Raw genomic sequence first — 19,792 nt, forward strand, 5'->3', positions numbered from 1 at the left:
GAGTCAGACACAACTGAGCAACTGAACTGAACTGAACTGAAGGATCTCTTAGTCTAAGGAAATGGCTCCCAAACTGTGGTCCAAACAGTGACGCAGCAGCATCAGGAACACCTGGGAGCTTGTGCAACGTGCAAACTTTTATGCCCCACCCCAGACCTGTTGAATCAAAAACTCTAGGGCTGCACTTTAACAGCATTTAAAATCTGCATTTTACTTTATACTTATCTTTCCAAATCACATATTCACCTATCTTCTAAATTACCAGGTGCTTCCTAACTATGATTCAAACTGTAGAAGCCCTAAAATAATTCAATCATATTAAAAGAAAAGCAGAACAAGGGCACATAAAAAACACTATATGTATAGCTAGAAATACTATCCAAAGTCAGACAACAAACTGGAAAAAAATGTCTGCAAGCTACATCACAAAGGGCTTCTCTCCCTAATATATAAGGACTTCTGTAAATATAGAAGAAAAAAACCTAGCAGTTCAATAGCAAAATGAGTGAGGAGTACTAACTCTGTCCAGAAGGAAAATATACATGTATCTCAAGCATAGGAAATAAACTCAACCTCATCCGTGATAAAAATGTACAAACTAAAACTACTGTTACATGCCAATTTAAAAACTGACAAAAATCTGAAGTTTGATGTTGATGAGGATATAGGGGGAAAGGCGTTCCTACTATGGAGGTGGGATTGTAAAATGATATACCTGCAATGGTAATAACCATTTTGGCAATTTGGCAATAACCATCAAAATTAAAAACATGTTTATCCTATGACCCAACAATCTCATTTCTGATAAATATTCTGAAATAACTGCACATGTACAAAATGAAATATGTACAAGGCTACTCATTTCAGTACGTGTAAAAGCAAAAGTTTGAGGATAGCATAAATGGCCACCGCAAAGGGACAAAATGAAAGTGTTAGTCATTCAGTCATGTCCAGTTCTTTGTGATCCCATGGACTGTACCCCACCAGGCTCCTCTGTCCACAGAATTTTCCAGGCAAGAATTCCGTAGGGGGTTGCCATTCTCTTATCCAGGGGACATTCCTGAGCCAGGGATCAAACCTGGGTATCCTTCAGGGAGACTGAGCAACTAGCACTACTACTGCTATACTACGACTACAAGGGACAAAATAAATTTTGACTTAATCCATAGAGTGGAGATTTGCATAGTTTAAAATTTTTCAAGTATATTTTTTTATATACGGATAAGGAAACAGTTCTTAAAAGTACTGCTAAGCTAAAAAAAGCAAAAATAAATAAATAAAATCTGCATTTTAATAATTCTTCCTGGCGGTTTTGATGGAAGCTGAAGTTTGAGAGCCAGTAACGTAGGGGCACAAAGTAGACGGAGGTATCAAAAGCATGTGACCTACAACAGGGATAAAGAGGCCAGACTTTGGAGACAGACAAATCTGGATTCAAATATTTGCTCTGCATCTTACTGGCTTTGTAACAAGATACACGACAGTACTGGGAAAGATACTTAAAATCTTTGAGCTTTAAATGTCCCATCTCCTGATTGGGGGTGACATACTATTACAAGACTTTAATAAAATTTTTGTAAAGTGTTCAGTTCACTCACACTGGCATATAGCAAAAGATAGATAACAATTTTAATAAGAACATAGTTGTGACAAAGTTCTATATTAGACACGCAAAATTTGAGATAACTGTAGTATAACCCAGTGACAGAATCCAAGAGAAGCCTGAAAATGTGTATAGAGGCCTCAGAGAGAGACTGAAACTGAAGAACCATATGGGAAGGACACAAAATATAGGCAGTAGCTGCCACCATGTGAGTGGTCAAGATTATACAAGGAGAGCGCAGAAGAGAAAAGGACACCAACACTGAAGAGTATGATGAAGAACAGTCAGCTTGAAAAGGAGCTTCAGAAAGCAAGCACAGGACAAGGTGAGACCCAGGAGCCAATGCGGTCAAAGAGGCCAAAAGAAGAGTGTCAAGAGAAGCAGATTAACAGTATCAAATATCACTAAGTTTAAAGAGATAGAGATGATAATAGAGGATAGATAGATCAACAGATGGATAGTAAACAGATAAGGAGGAGGGAAGGAGGGAGAGGGAGAGGAAGGGAGGAAAGAAGGAAGAGGGGGGATGTCATTGCACTGGGTAGTTAAGAGGTGATGTCAAACTTCTGAGAAGGAATTCTGTCTTGAAGATTAGAAGCAGAAGCCTGACCCTTATAGACTGAAAAGAGAAACCAAGATGAGGATCAAAAACTAACCTTGAAAAATTAAGTTGTGATGGAAAGAAGAAAAATTGGGTGGCAAAATCAGTGGAGATCAGAATATGAACAATATCTTTAAGGAAACAAAGATGATCATAGAGTTGCAGGCTGAAGAAAGAAGTCAGTGATGAAGAAGAAAGTGAAGTTACAAGCAAGCGAGAAGGGAGTGAGTAAGGAAGGGCAATGGATGGGAACAGGTAGAACCTTTAGCATTGAAAAGGAACAAGAGCAATTTTAATCTGAAGCAGAAAACAGACTGAGTAAAATCGTAGCTTGGGGATGAAGGAGGAAAATGGGGGAAAGGGTAAGGTTATGGTGCTGGACACAGAACAGGTACTTGTTTCTTTAGTTCCACTCACTGCTACCGAGTTGAGGCTAAGCTGAGGATGACACAAGTTCAAAAAGTTAATACATATCACAACTCTCAGCACATAACTAGAGTGACATCATCCTTGAGAAGTTTCCATATAACCACAGTATTATCAAAAGATCGAAAATACTCTCAGCCACCAACCATACCTATGACAGACATCCTTTTTCGGAAATTGTTAAAATCCAAAAAGGCAAGCAATTGGTAAGTAACTAGTGTTCCCAATTCTTCTATTGTTATTGTGTCTGGGGTCCGAGACTTAAAGATGAACCCCAAATTTTTTGCAGCAGTCACTAGAGCGCCTTCATCAGGTGACTGAACTTGGTAAATCAGCTGTCCTAAAAGGAAAAGAAACAAGTGGATTAAATAACAAAAAGAAACAGATTATTAATATGATGATAGTAACATTCACAGAACAACCAACATCAATTTCAACTCATTCTATAAGACCCACCCCAAGTGTCGGCTCTAGAAATTAGACTTTTTCCACTCACTAACCAGCTGACCAGGCACCAGTCCTATGGAACTTTCAGGACACCATACATAACACCATGCATTAAGAGCCCTGTCAGCTTACAGGAAAAAACTCATTCCTGAGCCTGCCTCCTTCCTATGTGGAAAGTTTCTTAGGTCAGAGACCGTACCTTTGTATTTTCAGTGACTAGAAACAGCCAAGAAAGTTTCACAAACTAAAACACTTAATATAAATTAACTCACATAATCCTCATGGCACTGAGGGGAGGGATTATTAAAATTATTACAGGCATATCTCAGATACATTGCAGATTTGGTTCCAGACCACTGCAAAAAAGCAAATATTGCAATAAAGCGATTCACATGAATTTTTTGGTTCCTCAGTGCATATAAAAATTACATTTACATTATACTGTTGTCTGTTATGTGTGCAATAGCATTATGTATAAGAATATACATACTTAATTAAAAAATACTTTATTGTGAAAAAAAATGTTAATAATCTGAGTCTTAGGTGATTCATAATATTTTGGCAATAGTAACATCAAAAAATCACTGATCACAGATCACCATGAGAAATACATGTGTTTGTCACTAGTCATGTCTGACTCTTTGTGACCCCATGCACTGTAGCCTGCCAAGTTTCTCTGTTCACGGGATTGTCCAGGCAAGAATACTGGAGTGAGTTGCCATTTTTTCTCCAGGGGATCTTCCCCACTCGAGGATCGATCTTGGGTTTCCTGCATTGTGGGCAGATTCTTTACCAGCTGAGCCATCAGGTGAAAAAGTTTGAAATATTAAAAGAATTACAAAAATGTCACATAGTGACACAAAGTGAGCAAATGCTGTTAGAAAAATGGTGCCAATAAACTTGCTCGATGCAGGGTTGGCACAAATCTTCAATTTGTAGAAAACACAATATATGTGAAGTGGAATAAAGTGAAGCACAACAAAATGAGGTATGCCTGTATTTCCACTTTATACTGGTAAAACTTACGAAAATGTTATGCGACTTTTGCAAGATAACACACCAGAGTGATGATGCAGACATCCCAAATTCCTCTTCAGTCTGCTACTAGTGATCTTTTTATGAAAATACATCAAAGAAATCCCTTGAAATATAAGGAATCAAACCAAGATATTAATGACTGGTACCTGATATTGTGTATGTGCTGGAGTGGGAGTAAGAGGAGAGAAGAGAGGAAAAGAATGAAGTGCGGGAAAAAAATAAAAATACACTTAAAACCCAGCATGAATAAAGTAAGCTCTTCTATACAAAAGTATCTTTGTATGTAAAAATAAATTAGAAAAAATTAGGCAGAGCTAGATCCATATTTACTGACTTATAATAATGTCCAAGATAAATTGTTAAGAAAACTGGTTGCATATTAATCTATGTACTAGAATTTTTTTTGTTAAAAAAAAAACTACTTACATATCTATCCATATATATGTGCGTATATGTATAAGCAAGTAGAAAGTGTGAAATCATGTACACCAAATGTTAATATTAGTTACCTCTCTGCTGCTGCTGCTGCTAAGTCACTTCAGTCATGTCTGACTCTGTGCGACCCCATAGACGGCAGCCCACCAGGCTCCCCCGTCCCTGGGATTCTCCAGGCAAGAACACTGGAGTGGGTTGCCATTTCCTTCTCCAATGCATGAAAGTGAAAAGTGAAAGTGAAGTCACTCAGTTGTGTCCAACTCTTCGCTACCCCATGGACTGCAGCCTACCAGGCTCCTCCGTCCATGGGATTCTCCAGGCAAGAGTACTGGAGTGGGTTGCCATTGCTTCTCCGAGTTACTTCTCTAGAGATTGAATTAAAGTTCATGGAAGAAATTACTATCTTTGCCTTTATAAATCTTTATGTTGTATGGCTTCATTTGCTACAATAGGCATAAATTAATTTTTGAAATTTAAAAAAATTGAAGCAATTACTTCATCTATTATGAAATGACATGGTAACTTCCACTTCTGGAAACATGGTGAACTAGGTTCCAGGATCAATCTCCTCTGTTAGAACCAGCTATAGATTCTATAAATAAAAAGCATTTAAATATTTTTGCATGTACTCAGGACTGGCAAGAAAGCAACAGTTGCTCAGGTCAAAGACTGAGGGAAAAAAAAATACGGTTGGAATAAAGGATGCGCATTTTTGAAACTAACTGGTTTCCAGTATCTCAGGGCTTTGGTTAGAAAAGACATAGGCCAGGGAAAGAAGTCTAATAGGAGATCACTTCTTAAAACTGAGCACCCTCACTCCTCAAAAGGATGTTCTCTCAGTATGAAGGTAAACTGGAAAACAGTGCCCATTTTAAGAGTACCTATAAGGAAAACTGTCTATTTATAAGAGAAAAAAATACGCTGAAAATTTATAACAGAAAACTGACTTTCATGTATATTTGCATCCTAAATTCACAGATCACCCAGATATTGTGAATTTAGATTGAAAATATACATTAGTGACTAAGTGAAAGTCACTCAGTCATGTTTGACTCTTTGCAACCCCATGGACTACACAGTCCATGGAATTCTCCAGGCTAGAATACTGGAATGGGTAGCCTTCCCCTACTCCAGAGGATCTTTCCAACCCAGGGATTGAACCCAAGTCTCCCACATTGCAGGTGGATTCTTTACCAGCTGAACCACAAGGGAAGCCCAAATAGTGTCTAAAGGAAATGCAAATCCTTTCTTGGAGAAACCAGTCTTAGCCTCAGAACCTGAAAAATTTCTACAAATGAAGTCCCAAATAAAATGGCCAAGATATAATTAGAACCAACAGAAAGAACAGAGAGAATAATATCCCTAAAAACTTTAGATATTGAAGAGATCAGAAATACTACAAACACTTAATGGATTTCAAAAAATAAAAGAGATAAAATTAATCAGATTTGAAAAAAGAATTAAAGACTTAATAGAAGTCAAAAACAGCAGATTAAATACTACTAGAAAGAATTTGTGTACAGGGGGAAAAATGGAGAAAATTCCAGAATATATCCGAGAGAGACAGAGAAAGGAAAAAAATCAAAGAATTATTAAAAGACATAGAGAATAAAGTGAGAATGTTACACACTAAAGATCCATTACAAAGAGAAAATGAGTCAGAGTCCATATTTGAAGAAATAATATGGCTAAGGAAATTCCAGAAGTGATAAAAGACAACATTCTATGGACTCAAGAATCTCAATGAATTCTAAGCAATACAAATATTTTAAAAATTCACACCTACACTAAGAATATGAAAGAAGAAGAAATCTCAAGTCTATGCCTTGACCAGTAACACTGAAGAAGCTGAAGTTGAACAGCTCTATGAAGACCTACAAGACCTTCTAGAACTAACACCCAAAAAAGATGTCCTTTTCATTATAGGGGACTGCAATGCAAAAGTAGTAAGTCAAGAAACACCTGGAGTAACAGGCAAATTTGGCCTTGGAGTACAGAATGAAGCAGGGCAAAGGCTAATAGAGTTTTGCCAAGAGAACACACTGGTCATAGCAAACATCCTCTTCCAATAACACAAGAAGAGACTCTACACATGGACATCACCAGATAGTCAACACCAACATCAGCTTGATTATATTCTTTGCAGCCAAAGATGGAGAAGCTCTATACAGTCAACAAAAACAAGTCAAAACAAGCAAAAACAAGTCTCAAGTCAGCCTGTTGAGAAACCTGTATGCAGGTCAGGAAGCAACAGTTAGAACTGGACATGGAACAACAGACTGGTTCCAAATAGTATGTCAAGGCTGTATATTGTCACCTGCTTATTTAACTTATATGCAGAGTACATCATGAGAAATGCTGGGTTGGAGGAAGCACAAGCTGAAATCAAGATTGCTGGGAGAAATATCAATAACCTCAGATATGCAGATGACACCACCCTTATGGCAGAAAGTGAAGAAGAACTAAAGAGCCTCTTGATGAAAGTGAAAGAGGAGAGTGAAAAAGTTGGCTTAAAGCTCAACATTCAGAAAACTAAGATCATGGCATCCGGTCCCAACACTTCATGGCAGATAGATGGGGACACAGTGGAAACAATGGCTGACTTCATTTTGGGGGGCTCCAAATCACTGCAGATGGTGAGTGCAACCATGAAATTAAAAGATGCATACTCCTTGGAAGGAAAGTTATGACCAACCTGGACAGCATATTAAAAAGCAGAGACATTCCTTTGTCAACAAAGGTCCATTTAGTAAAGGCTATGGTTTTTCCAGTGGTCATGTATAGATGTGAGAGTTGGGCTATAAAGAAAGCTGAGCGCAGAAGAATTGATGCTTTTGAACTGTGGTGTTGGAGAAGACTCTTGAGAGTCCCTTGGACTGCAAGGAGATCCAACCAGTCCATCCTAAAGGAGATCAGTCCCGAGTGTTCATTGGAAGGACTGATGTTGAAGTTGAAACTCCAATATTTTGGCCACTTGATGCGAAAAGCTGACTCATTTGAAAAGACCCCCATGCTGGGAAAGATTGAGGGCAGGAGGAGAAGCGGACGACAGAGGATGAGATGGTTGGATGGCATCACCAATTCAATGGACATGGGTTTGGGTGGACTCTGGGAGTTGGTGATGGACAGGGAGGCCTGGCGTGCTGCGGTTCATGGGGTCGCAAAGGGTCGGACACGACTGAGCGACTGAACTTCACTGAACCAGGGAGAAAGGACTGATCACCTTCAAGTCACAACTGAACTAACAGCTGACCATGCAGTAACAGAAATAGCAGTCAAAATATAGTTAAATTTCTTCAGTGTGCTGAGAAAATTGTCACCTTAAACCTTTGCACACAACAAACATCATTCAAGAATACGAATGAGCCAGGGGAAGAGGGATTATGGGAGAGAAGGAATTGAGAGTTTGGGATTAGCAGATGCAAACTATCATATACAGGATAGATAAAAAATTAAGGTCCTACTGTATAGCCCAGGGAACTATATTCAATATACTCTGAAAAGAATATAAAAAAGAATGTATATATATACATACATATATGTGTGTGTGTATATATGTATATATAACTGAGTCACTTCACTGTATAGCAGAAATTAAACACAATATTTTAAATTAACTATACTTCAGAAAAAAAAATTTTTTAAGAATGGGATGAAATAAAGTTGTTTTCAAAGCTTTTCAGAGTTTACTACCAGTAGCTTCTGCCTAAAAGAAATCCTAAAGAATACATTTTTGACCAGCAGAAGCTCAGTGATTGGACAGCATTAAAGAGCATAGAAATAAGTAAATATATGAGTAAATCTAAGTAAACTGACTGTAAAAACCATAAAAATAACCTCTTGAGGGACTGAAAAAGAAAATATATAAATCAGGACAGGGTTTATTAGTATTTAAGTGTTTTAATGTCCTTATTTTGTTCACAAAGGCTTAGGCTATGTTGAGTCAATTATGCTAAAAGTTCTAGGCTATTAACTAAGAATACAAATAAGAGTATATTATTTTCAAGGCAGTAGAAATAAAATTGAACTAAATCTATAAGACTGGAAGAGGCAGACAAATGATAGGGCAAATATAAAATACAAAGTAAGATGGTAGAAGGACATCTATCCGTAACTACAGTAATTATATATTAAATTGTTGCTGCTGTTGTTTAGTCACTAAATTGTATCTGACTCTTTTGTAACCTCATGGACTGTAGCCCACCAGGCTCCTCTGCTCATGGGATTTCCCAGGCAAGAATGCTGGAGTGGTTTGCCAGTTTTCTTCTCCAAGCCCAGTGATCAAACCTGTGTCTCCTGCATTGGCAGGAGGACTCTTTACCACTGAACCATAGGGAAGTCCATATATTAAATACTTAGAACCTAAACATATTGATCATCAACAATGGGTAATTGGCTAAATGTTCTATTTAAGATTTGGTTTAGTTAACCTAGATATTCTTTTAAATTTCAAAAATTTTGCCATTTATAAGAGATGTGTCTAGAACATTAAAAAAAAAAGAATGGCAGGAAAGAGTATGGAAAGCTGAACAATGCAAATACTAACAAGAGGGAAACATCAATAACTATATTGGATCAGGCAAAATAAACACCTATAACTATACTAACATCAGACAAAATAAACTTTAAGGCAAACGTTTACTAGAGATAAAAAGAGTAAATATATATTGATAGATGTTTTCATTTAAAAAAATTTAACTCTAAACTAGTATCTAATAATGTGATCTTAAATATACAAAGCAAACATTAGCAAAACAAAGTAGAATTAATGAACACACAATTACTGTGCATCTAACTACGCTTGTGGCTTCCCTGGTGGCTCAGCTGGTAAAGAATCCGCCTGCAACGCGGGAGACCTGGGCTTGATCCCTGGGTTGGGCAGGTCCCCTGGAGAAGGGAAAAGCTCCCCACTCCAGTATTCTGGCCTGGAGAACTCGCAGAGAGTCGGACATGACCGAGCGACTTTCACTTTCACTATACCAAAGTGATTTAAATACATTCTCATTAATCAAGAAATCAAGTACTCAAAAGAATCCAGAGAGGGAGAAGATTAAACAATACCATTAAGACACAGTATCTAGTAGATATATTAAGAACCCCATTTTCAATAACTGGATAACGCACATTTATTTCAAGCACACACAAGACACAGAAACTGAATACATCTCAAGCCATAAAGCAAGCTTTGACAAATTTTAAAGGACTGATTTTAAGGCAATAAGAAAATTTTCTAAATTTTTTATCTCTTTAATTGACATCTACCTAAATAGAAAAAAACTTGTATTGAAGCCTTTGTACCTTCCACTTCTCTGCTTCTGAAATTCCTGGCAAAGGGAATGAGAAGATCAACTTTCCCAAATGTCTCCATGAAACAAAGAGCACTCACTTAAAATAAAAGCAATACCCTCAGCTATAAATTATAGAGTCATGTAGTTTTAAGCTCATCAGATTTGGGTTCTGTTCTTTATCATAACTAACATTTATGTAAGTAAGGTTTATATTTTCCAGTGCTCTTGAACATACATGGATTTAAGTCATCTATCCTATAATTAGAGCTTTAAAAGGAGGAAAAAAATGTAATTTCCCCTTATTTAGTATTGTAATTCTTCACCGAGAATTTGAAATCTCAAAGGAAAAAACTGAAATAGTTGAAATGATACACACATTTACTTCTCTTCACTTCAAAATGCTTTTATATGGCAGAAGAGATTAGTCCATAGCCACGAGAACAGGTACAACTTAGTAGTAATAATACTAAAACGTTAGTAAGAAGGTAAAGGTACTAGAACTCCTCTCATACACTGACAGTAGGAATGCAAAACGATACTCCATTTTTGGAAAATAGTTGGGCAGTTTCTTAAACACACCTATGCTATGATCAGGCAATTTCCATTCCTAAGTATTTACGAAAAACAAATTTGTTAACTTTTTTAAAGACGTAAAAATGTCTATGGCAGCTTTACTCATAATAATCCAAAGCTAGAAAATAACCTAAATGTCTGAACAGAGGGCTGGGGAAGAATAAAAGTGGTAAACATATTCATACAGTGAAATGTTACTCAAATTTAAAAAAATGGACTACTGACTGATATGACAACATGGATGAATGACAAAAACATTACATTGTATGAAAGAAGCCAGACACAAAAGAATACATACTGTATGATTCCATTTATATGAAGTATTACTATAAGAACAGGCAAAACTCATCTTTGATGATAAAAATCAGGATAGTGGTTGCTTGGGCAGTGGCTGGTGATGTGGACTAGAAAGGAACATGAGTAATCTTTCTTGAATGATGGAAAATATTAATACTTTGATCGGGGAGGTGGTTACATGGGTGTATATAATGGTCAAAATTCATTAAACAATACACTTAAGATTTGTGTTTTATTGCATTTAATTATATCACAACAGACAGAATGGACTTTTGGGCACAGTGAGGGAGGGAGAGGGTGGAACAAAGAGAGTAGCATTGAAAATACACATTACCATATGTAGAATTAGATAGCTGGTAAAAATTTGCTATGTGATGCAAGGAGCTCAAATCAGGTGCTCTGTGACAACCTGGAGGGGTGGGAAGGGTGGGAGAGAGGCTTATAAGGGAGGCAACATATGTTTCCTCATGGCTGATTTGTATTGAGGTATGGTAGAGACCAACACAATATTGTAGGGCAATTATCCTCCAATTAAAAATTGATTTAAATATTAAAATATCACAATATGAAAAAATTGTAGTGATACCATAAAAGAGGAATGAATATTTTCAGTGAACCAGAAACTTGAGAAATGTCTAAAAGATAAAAAGTAGATTTGATAAATGGATAAATAAGAAAGGAGAAAAACACAGTTCAAAGAATTTGAAAAAGAAAATTAATACAGAGTTAAAAGCAATGCCCAAAGTTTCTCCAAATCAGAATCAACAAAAGAGAAGAGCAGAAGTGATCTTAGGGGCACTAGAAATAAAATGAGTTGAAGAATTCCACTCAAGCTTGCCAGGACCACTTCGGCTCCTCCTCCTGCCAACTTCCTTCCAACAACAGGTTACAGCGATATTTGCCTCAAGATGAAACCTTGAAAATGTTCTTTTACACTAAGTACACAATCCACCTAAGGAACCTTTTATGGTTTTCATGCTGGGGCTGGAGACCAAAGCTGAAAACAGCCAGAAATAGCTTTAGAATCCCATACGGATTAGAGAAATTAATTAACAAAAGAAAGGGAGTCCATGACTGTGATACTTTCTTTTAGGCCAGACCTTAAGCACAACTTTCTCTGAAATGAGAGTTCTGACACAGAATCCTAGCACTAGATTTGAAAAAATAAGTTAAGCCCAGGTATCATATGAACTCCAGGAAGCAGGAAACTCCATGCCCAGAAGACGAGCAATATTTTGTGACTCTCCCCAACAATCTTGGGAGACAGGCCGTTAGCAGAACCTACATTCACCAAGAGGCAAACTGGGATGCTCAAACACAAATAAGAACAGGCAATAACAAACAATAAAACATTTGAGAACAACATGAAAGTTAGACACAGAACTCTAAAAACAACATTTCATAAAATGAAACAGCAGAGGAAACAAAAGATTTCAAATTAAGAGTAATTAATATCCTCAAAGAGATCTAAGAAAATATTAAAATAAAATCAGATAGCTATTTAAATAGAACTTAAAAAATGAAATAAATGAAAGTAGAGATAAAAAAAATTTACTTAAAGGCATTGTGATATCCTCAAATAAAAATGTCATTATTGGCATTAGTATTACAAAGATCAGTTTAAGCACTGTTGTATGCAAATACGGTGTTCAGTCATAAAAAAAAAGTATCCCTTTTAACTGGTTTATCTAGGCCCTCATCTTTTTACTGTTCCTAATTTTTTTTTTCTTTTAAGTCTCTCCATACTTTTAGAAAACATTCAGTATACAAATAAATACAAAGAAAAGCTAGTAATAGGTAAAGCCCTTGTGCAATGCTGTATTTTGGATTAGAAAATCCTTCCAATTCCAAACATTTCAATGAAAATATACCTATTTAAAAAACGAGACTCAGACACACTTTGCACTTACCTGCACTATTTTCCTCTGACATTACAGTGTGGCAGAGTGCAAGTAACCTAAGGAATTCATGCACTTTGGGATCACCCAGTTCAATGGATTCCATCAAATGGTGGTCAAAAAATTGAAATGTTCTGTCTGCTTGAGGGCTGACTGAGAAACCCACAGTCTCTTTTTTCTGTAGGAGAACAACAACAACAAAACTGTAGACTTCATTCCAACAAAAGTCTTTTAAAATTCAAAAACACTTCCTCTAAGTATTTTTAGAGTTTGTATGACTTTTCAGCCTCCAAAGCCTGGCACTAAAATGGCTTTGTTTCCTCATTACTGTTAAATATCATCTTCTCATTTCAGAGCCATGTAAGCCTTCATTACCAGAGCAATAAACCTTCCAAAAGCATATGGGGAAGAAAAAAATCCAATGGCTATACAAATTCTCAAATATTTACTTCAACTCTAAAATACAAAGAAGCCCTAAAAATTAAAAGTTGATTTCAAAACCTACTTGATGGAAAAACTTGACCTGACTTGAACTCATTTTGGCAGCAATATCTGACCTGGAATAGTATGTGCATAATTATAGACTTTTTAAAATATCAGTTCAGTTCAGTTCAGTCGCTCAGTCATGTCTGACTCTTTGCAACCCCATGAATCGCAGCATGCCAGGCCTCCCTGTCCATCACCAACTCCCGGAGTTCACTCAGACTCACTTCCATTGAGTCAGTGATGCCATCCAGCCATCTCATCCTCTGTTGTCCCCTTCTCCTCCTGCCCTCAATCCCTCCCAGCATCAGAGTCTTTTCCAATGAGTTAACTCTTCGCATGAGGTGCCCAAAGTACTGGAGTTTCAGCTTTAGCATCATTCCTTCCAAAGAAATCCCAGGGCTGATCTCCTTCAGAATGGACTGGTTGGATCTCCTTGCAGTCCAAGGGACTCTCAAGAGTCTTCTCCAACACCACAGTTCAAAAGCATCAATACTTTGGCACTCAGCCTTCTTCACAGTCCAACTCTCACATCCATACATGACCACAGGAAAAACCATAGCTTGACTAGACGAACCTTACTTAGCATGAATTAGTATTTCAAGATATAAAAATATTAATGTGTTTGATTACTGAGTACTTCTCTGATCTCACTAAAGTAACTGCAAAATATTATGACAGAATTATGCCAGCCCAGGTTCAATGCATGATACTGGATGCTTGGGGCTGGTGCACTGGGACGACCCAGAGGGATGATATGGGGAGGGAGGAGGGAGGAGGGTTCAGGATGGGGAACACATGTATACCTGTGGCAGATTCATTTCGATATATGGCAAAACCAATACAATATTGTAAAGTTAAAAAATAAAATAAAAAAATTTAAAAAAGACAAAAAAAAAGAGTTCTGGAGATAGACAAGGGTGATGATAATATGAATGTACTTCATACCATTGAACTGTACACTTTTAAATGGTTATGATGGCCAATTTTATATGGGCACTGTGCCAGAATAAAAAATTAAATTAAAAAAATAAATAAAGTAAAAAAAAATATTATGACAGAATTAAAATCAGGATCTTGAGATACTTGTACTCACACATTCACTGCAGCATAATTCACAATAGCCAAAAGGTAGAAACAACATTGGAGAAAACAATGGCACCCCACTCCAGAACTCTTGCCTGGAAAATCCCATGGAGAGGGGAGCCTGGTAGGCTGCGGTCCATGGGGTCACTGAGTCGGACACGACTGAGGGACTTCACTTTCATTTTTCACTTTCATGCATTGGAGAAGGAAATGGCAGCCCATTCCAGTGTTCTTGCCTGGAGAATCCCAGGGACAGAGGAGCCTGGTAGGCTGCCGTCTATGGGGTTGCACAGTCAGATGCTACTGAAGCGACTTAGCAGCAGCAGCAGCAGAAACAACATAGGGCTTCCCTAGTGGTTCAGATGATAAAGAATCTGCCTGCAGTGCAGGAGACCTGGGTTTGATCCCTGGGTTGGAAAGATCCCCTGGAGAAGGGAATGGCTACCCACTCCAGTATTCTTGCCTGGAGAATTCCATGGACAGAGGAGCCTGACAGGGTACAGTCCATGGGGGCCACAAAGAGTCAGACATGACTAAGTGACTAACACTTTCACTTCACTTCAGAAACAAAAATAAAACATCCATCAAATGATGAATAAAGAATATGTATTTTTATATATCTATATATACACACATACACACACACAAAGAATATTATTCAGCCATAAAAAAGGAACCTTGTCTTTATGCTGCAACATGAATAAATCTTGAGGGCATTACATTAAAAGAAATAAATCACTCACAAAAGAATAAATAGTGCATAATTCTATTTATATAAGATATCTAACACAGTAAAATTCACAGAAAGTGAGTGTAAAACAGTAGTTTCCAAGACTAAAAGAATGGGGAAGTGGGGCATTGCAGTTCAATGAGAAACTACAGTTTCAGATGTACAAGGTGAAAAAGTTCTAGAGATCTGCAGTACACACTGTGCTCATATTAGTTTACTGTCCACTTCAAAATTTGTTGATCACAAAAATGAAAGAAATAGGATTAAAGATAGAACAAAACAGAAGATAATTTTAATATTAAATAAGATCTCTGTTAATTCACTGACTGATGAAAAGCATAAAATGTACTACTAATTTTTGACAGTTTATTACTCGAAGGACTAGACGTGTGATAAGGTCTTTGCAAGAACAACTGATGAGAAAATACTTTTCAAATACACTTTGTCTTGGAGACTGCAAAATAATATTTTAAATATAACACTTAATATATCCAAGTACTTGAGAATACATGCCAGTATACAAGGTAGTCCATTAGCTGTGTTTATTTCAGAATCATAGAGACTTACTTTAATCAAAGATTGTTTTGTTCATGTAAGAAAATTTAAAAACAACTACCCAATAGGAGAAAAAATTGGTCAACTCAGTAGTACGAAGTAAAATACACACTGGCCTTAGAATTCCCTAAACCCCCTCCCCCTGACACCTAGGGAAGAAACCATAACTTGTAAAGATTACAGCCTGTCAGACTAGAAAAATAAATAGAAGGAATATAATTGGAAAAGAAGTAAAACTGTCACTATTTGTAGATGACATGATCTGTACACACAAAGTCCTAAAGATGCTACCAGAAAACTACTGCTGCTACTGCTGCTGAGTCGCTTCAGTCGTGTCCGACTCTGTGTGACCCCATAGACGGCAGCCCACCAGGCTCCCCCATCCCTGGGATTCTCTAGACAAGAACACTGGAGTGGGTTGCCATTTCCTTCTCCAATGCATGAAAGTGAAGTGTGAAAGTAAAGTCGCTCAGTTGTGTCTGACTCTTAGTGACCCCATGGACTGCAGCCTACCAGGCTCCTGTGTCCATGGGATTTTCCAGGCAAGAGTACTGGAGTGGGGTGCCATTGCCTTCTCCAAGAGAAAACTACTAGAGCTAATCAATGAATTTAGTAATGTCATTCAATGATTAAGTCAACAGATAATTATGAACTGCTATTTCTCATGAACCCTTCTTGAAACTGGAAGATATATTTCAGCCAAATAAAAGATAACTGGAAAAACAGTGGGAAAGGGAAAAGTAGTTAGTGGTAAGTACTGAATCTTATTACCTGAAGAACTAAATATAAAAGAAACAGATTAGTATTATAAAACAAAATGTATATGCTATATACATTGACTACATAGAAAAACTGCTTAAAAATTAGAAGATCCTGATGTCCTCATTTTAGTATTTGAAGGTCAGAAGATACCATTTAAAAACTCAAATCAACTAAGAGAAATCTATGTACACTTAAGATTAAGATGCATCATTAATAAAAATAGTAGGAAAATATGAGGGAAAGAAAGATAAACATAATAATTTTACCATTTTTCATATTAGGAAATTGATAGATACTCCTTACAAAAAAAGAATTAAGAGTATTACACAAACTCTTGAAAGTATACAGTGCAGAAACAATGAAATATTTTCCCAAATACTGTAAGAGAAGCAAACACATAGTCTGTAGAATCCATATAGAGAATTATTAAAAATTATAAAGTATAATCTAAAATATTTAATAGATCCAATGTAATGGCCCTAACTTGCTTACTAAAAAAATTGCATGTAAAGTAAAAGCCAATCCTATGCTATACATTCTTAAGAGACATATCTAAAACAAAGTTATTCAGGAATATTGAAAAAAAAACGTGGGCAAATGCAAATCAAAAGTTAACCAGGAGACATAATCTTAATATCAAATAAGGTTGCATCCAAGACAAGGAAAATTAATCAGATAAGAGCACATTCATGATAAAAATATAACTACTATGAACATCAATGCACCTCACAAGAGCATCAATACTCATAAAATGAAGACTTCAGGCTATACAGGAGAGCTAGAGAGAGAGAGAAATTATCAGAACGCTTTATTAATCTCTTTAATCCAAACAAATAACATAGATAAAAAATGAGATAGAAGACCTAAATAATAATAATTAATAAGGTAGAATTAAATGACAATACAGCTAATTTTATACCTTGAAGACAGAAAATACATCAACTTTCATTTTAAGGACCCTGGAACACTGACAACAATTGATCATATTAAGGCACAAAGAAAACCTGAATAAATCCCCCAAAGTAGAAATACAAATCTATTCTTTTATTAAAAATATTGTAAGGCAGGAGGAGTCCCAACCTCTTCAAAATGTTTAGTTCTTCTCATGGTTCAGTGTGGATATTCAAACTGATATAACAAAAATAAAGATATTACAGGCCAAAATCCATGTAATAAAACTAATACAATATTGTAAAGTTTAAAAATAAAATAAAATTAAAAAAAAAATTAAAAAAAACTAAAGCAGTGTTCAAAGGAAATTAATAACCACAAATTCTTGTACAAAAAGGGAGAGAACAAATTTTTTTATTTTATTGAAGTACAGTTTTTTTTTTTTGTCAGCCTGTTTATTTTTTTAATTTTATTTTATTTTTAAACTTAACAATATTGTATTGGTTTTGCCAAATATTGAACTGAATCCGCCACAGGTATACATGTGTTCCCCATCCTGAACCCTCCTCCCTCCTCCCTCCCCATACCATCCCTCTGGGTCGTCCCAGTGCACCAGCCCCAAGCATCCAGTATCGTGCATCGAACCTGGACTGGTGACTCGTTTCATACATGATATTATACATGTTTCAATGTCATTCTCCCAAATCTTCCCACCCTCTCCCTCTCCCACAGAGTCCATAAGACTGATCTATACATCAGTGTCTCTTTTGCTGTCTCGTATACAGGGTTATTGTTACCATCTTTCTAAATTCCGTATATATGCGTTAGTATACTGTATTGGTGTTTTTCTTTCTGACTTACTTCGCTCTGTACAATAGGCTCCAGTTTCATCCACCTCATTAGAACTGATTCAAATGTATTCTTTTTAATGGCTGAGTAATACTCCATTGTGTATATGTACCACAGCTTTCTTATCCATTCATCTGCTGATGGGCATCTAGGTTGCTTCCATGTCCTGGCTATTATAAACAGTGCTGCGATGAACATTGGGGTACACGTGTCTCTTTCCCTTCTGGTTTCCTCAGTGTGTATGCCCAACAGTGGGATTGCTGGATCATAAGGCAGTTCTATTTCCAGTTTTTTAAGGAATCTCCACACTGTTCTCCATAGTGGCTGTACTAGTTTGCATTCCCACCAACAGTGTAAGAGGGTTCCCTTTTCTCCACACCCTCTCCAGCATTTATTGCTTGTAGATTTTTGGATTGCAGCCATTCTGACTGGCTTGAAATGATACCTCATAGTGGTTTTGATTTGCATTTCTCTGATAATGAGTGACGTTGAGCATCTTTTCATGTGTTTGTTAGCCATCTGTATGTCTTCTTTGGAGAAATGTCTATTTAGTTCTTTGGCCCATTTTTTGATTGAGTCATTTATTTTTCTGGAATTGAGCTGTAGGAGTTGCTTATATATTTTTGAGATTAGTTGAAGTACAGTTGATTTACAATGTTGTGCTTAATTTCTCCTATACATCAAAGTGACTTTTTAAATAGTCTTGTCAAAAATCAAAAACTTTGACTGTGCTAGTGAAAGTAGGAGAAAGCAGACACTCTTGTACATTGCTTGTGACAGGGTAAATTGGTGGACAAATGTATACATATAACTGATTCACTTTGCTGTATAGCAGAAACTAATACAACATTGTAAATCAACTATATTCCAACAAAAATTAATTTAAAAAATAAAAAAATGGATAAAACATGTGTTGGTGAGGGTAGGAGAAAGCAGGCATTCTTATACATTGCTTGTGACAGGGTAAATTAGTACAAATTCTAAAAAGGGCAATTTGGAAATATCGATCAAATTACAAATACACATACATTTTGACTTAGCAATCCCATTTCTAGAAATGGAACTTGTTAAGTATAGGATCCATGTGATATAACATGTATACATGGTTACTTTTGTTGCATTTCCTTTACAAGCAAAATGTTGAAAATATTATGAATGTCCATTCCTACCTCCTTACATAATTTAAGAAACATCAATATAATAAACTATTATTCACCATAAAAAGAATTAGGGAGCCCTTTTTTTCCCACTGATATAGAAGGATCTTGATCACTGCTAAGGAAGAAAGTTAAGCCCAATAAGTATAGTTCACTACCACCTATGTAAAAAATTGAGAAATATATTTGATTGTATATAATAAATATCTCTAACAGAGGGGGAAAAAAGACAGTGAACTCTGTGATTGAGAAACCTGGATAGGAAGGAAGTTTGAACCATACGAATCTTTTTTTTTTAAGTTACATATTAAGTATATAATCTGGTCATAGTGGAAATTAGGCTTCTAGGAACTCATCATTTTTTAAAAGTATGTACAATTTGAAATTAAAAGTAAGAATGAACTTAATCACCTCCACACCTTAGTCATGTCAGTCTTCTGACCCAGGTCATCATGCACCTCACCTGCCAAAACCAAAACTGAGAATTAAAAATAGATGAAATTGAAACTAGATTTACACATTTAGTTTGAAGAAATATACTTGTTTATTAAAGCACCACTACTAGATGACATTATGAGTTCAAACTTAAACAGTAACACTAGACATGGCAATTAACACAGAAAGATATTCATCTGCCCAAAACAGAACTAAAATCAGTACACATTAATACAAA

At 36.3% G+C, this 19,792-nt stretch overlaps 1 protein-coding gene across 5 annotated transcripts in view; it reads right to left on the reverse strand.

Annotated features, from left to right (window-relative positions):
- ATP8B4 (ATPase phospholipid transporting 8B4 (putative)) overlaps window positions 1-19,792 on the reverse strand; it is a 283,123-nt gene that overhangs the window by 78,694 nt on the left and 184,637 nt on the right. For all 5 annotated transcript variants that reach the window (XM_070377880.1, XM_070377879.1, XM_070377881.1 and 2 more), the window contains 3 exons: window positions 19,539-19,582; window positions 12,619-12,784; window positions 2,782-2,970 (listed from right to left, as the gene is read on the reverse strand). In XM_070377880.1, coding sequence (XP_070233981.1) covers window positions 2,782-2,970; window positions 12,619-12,784; window positions 19,539-19,582 — 399 coding nt within the window. The remainder of the gene's footprint in view (window positions 1-2,781; window positions 2,971-12,618; window positions 12,785-19,538; window positions 19,583-19,792) is intronic.

Source organism: Bos mutus, chromosome 10, assembly GCF_027580195.1.
Source record: "Bos mutus isolate GX-2022 chromosome 10, NWIPB_WYAK_1.1, whole genome shotgun sequence".
In the NCBI taxonomy this organism is placed as follows: Eukaryota; Metazoa; Chordata; class Mammalia; order Artiodactyla; family Bovidae; genus Bos; species Bos mutus.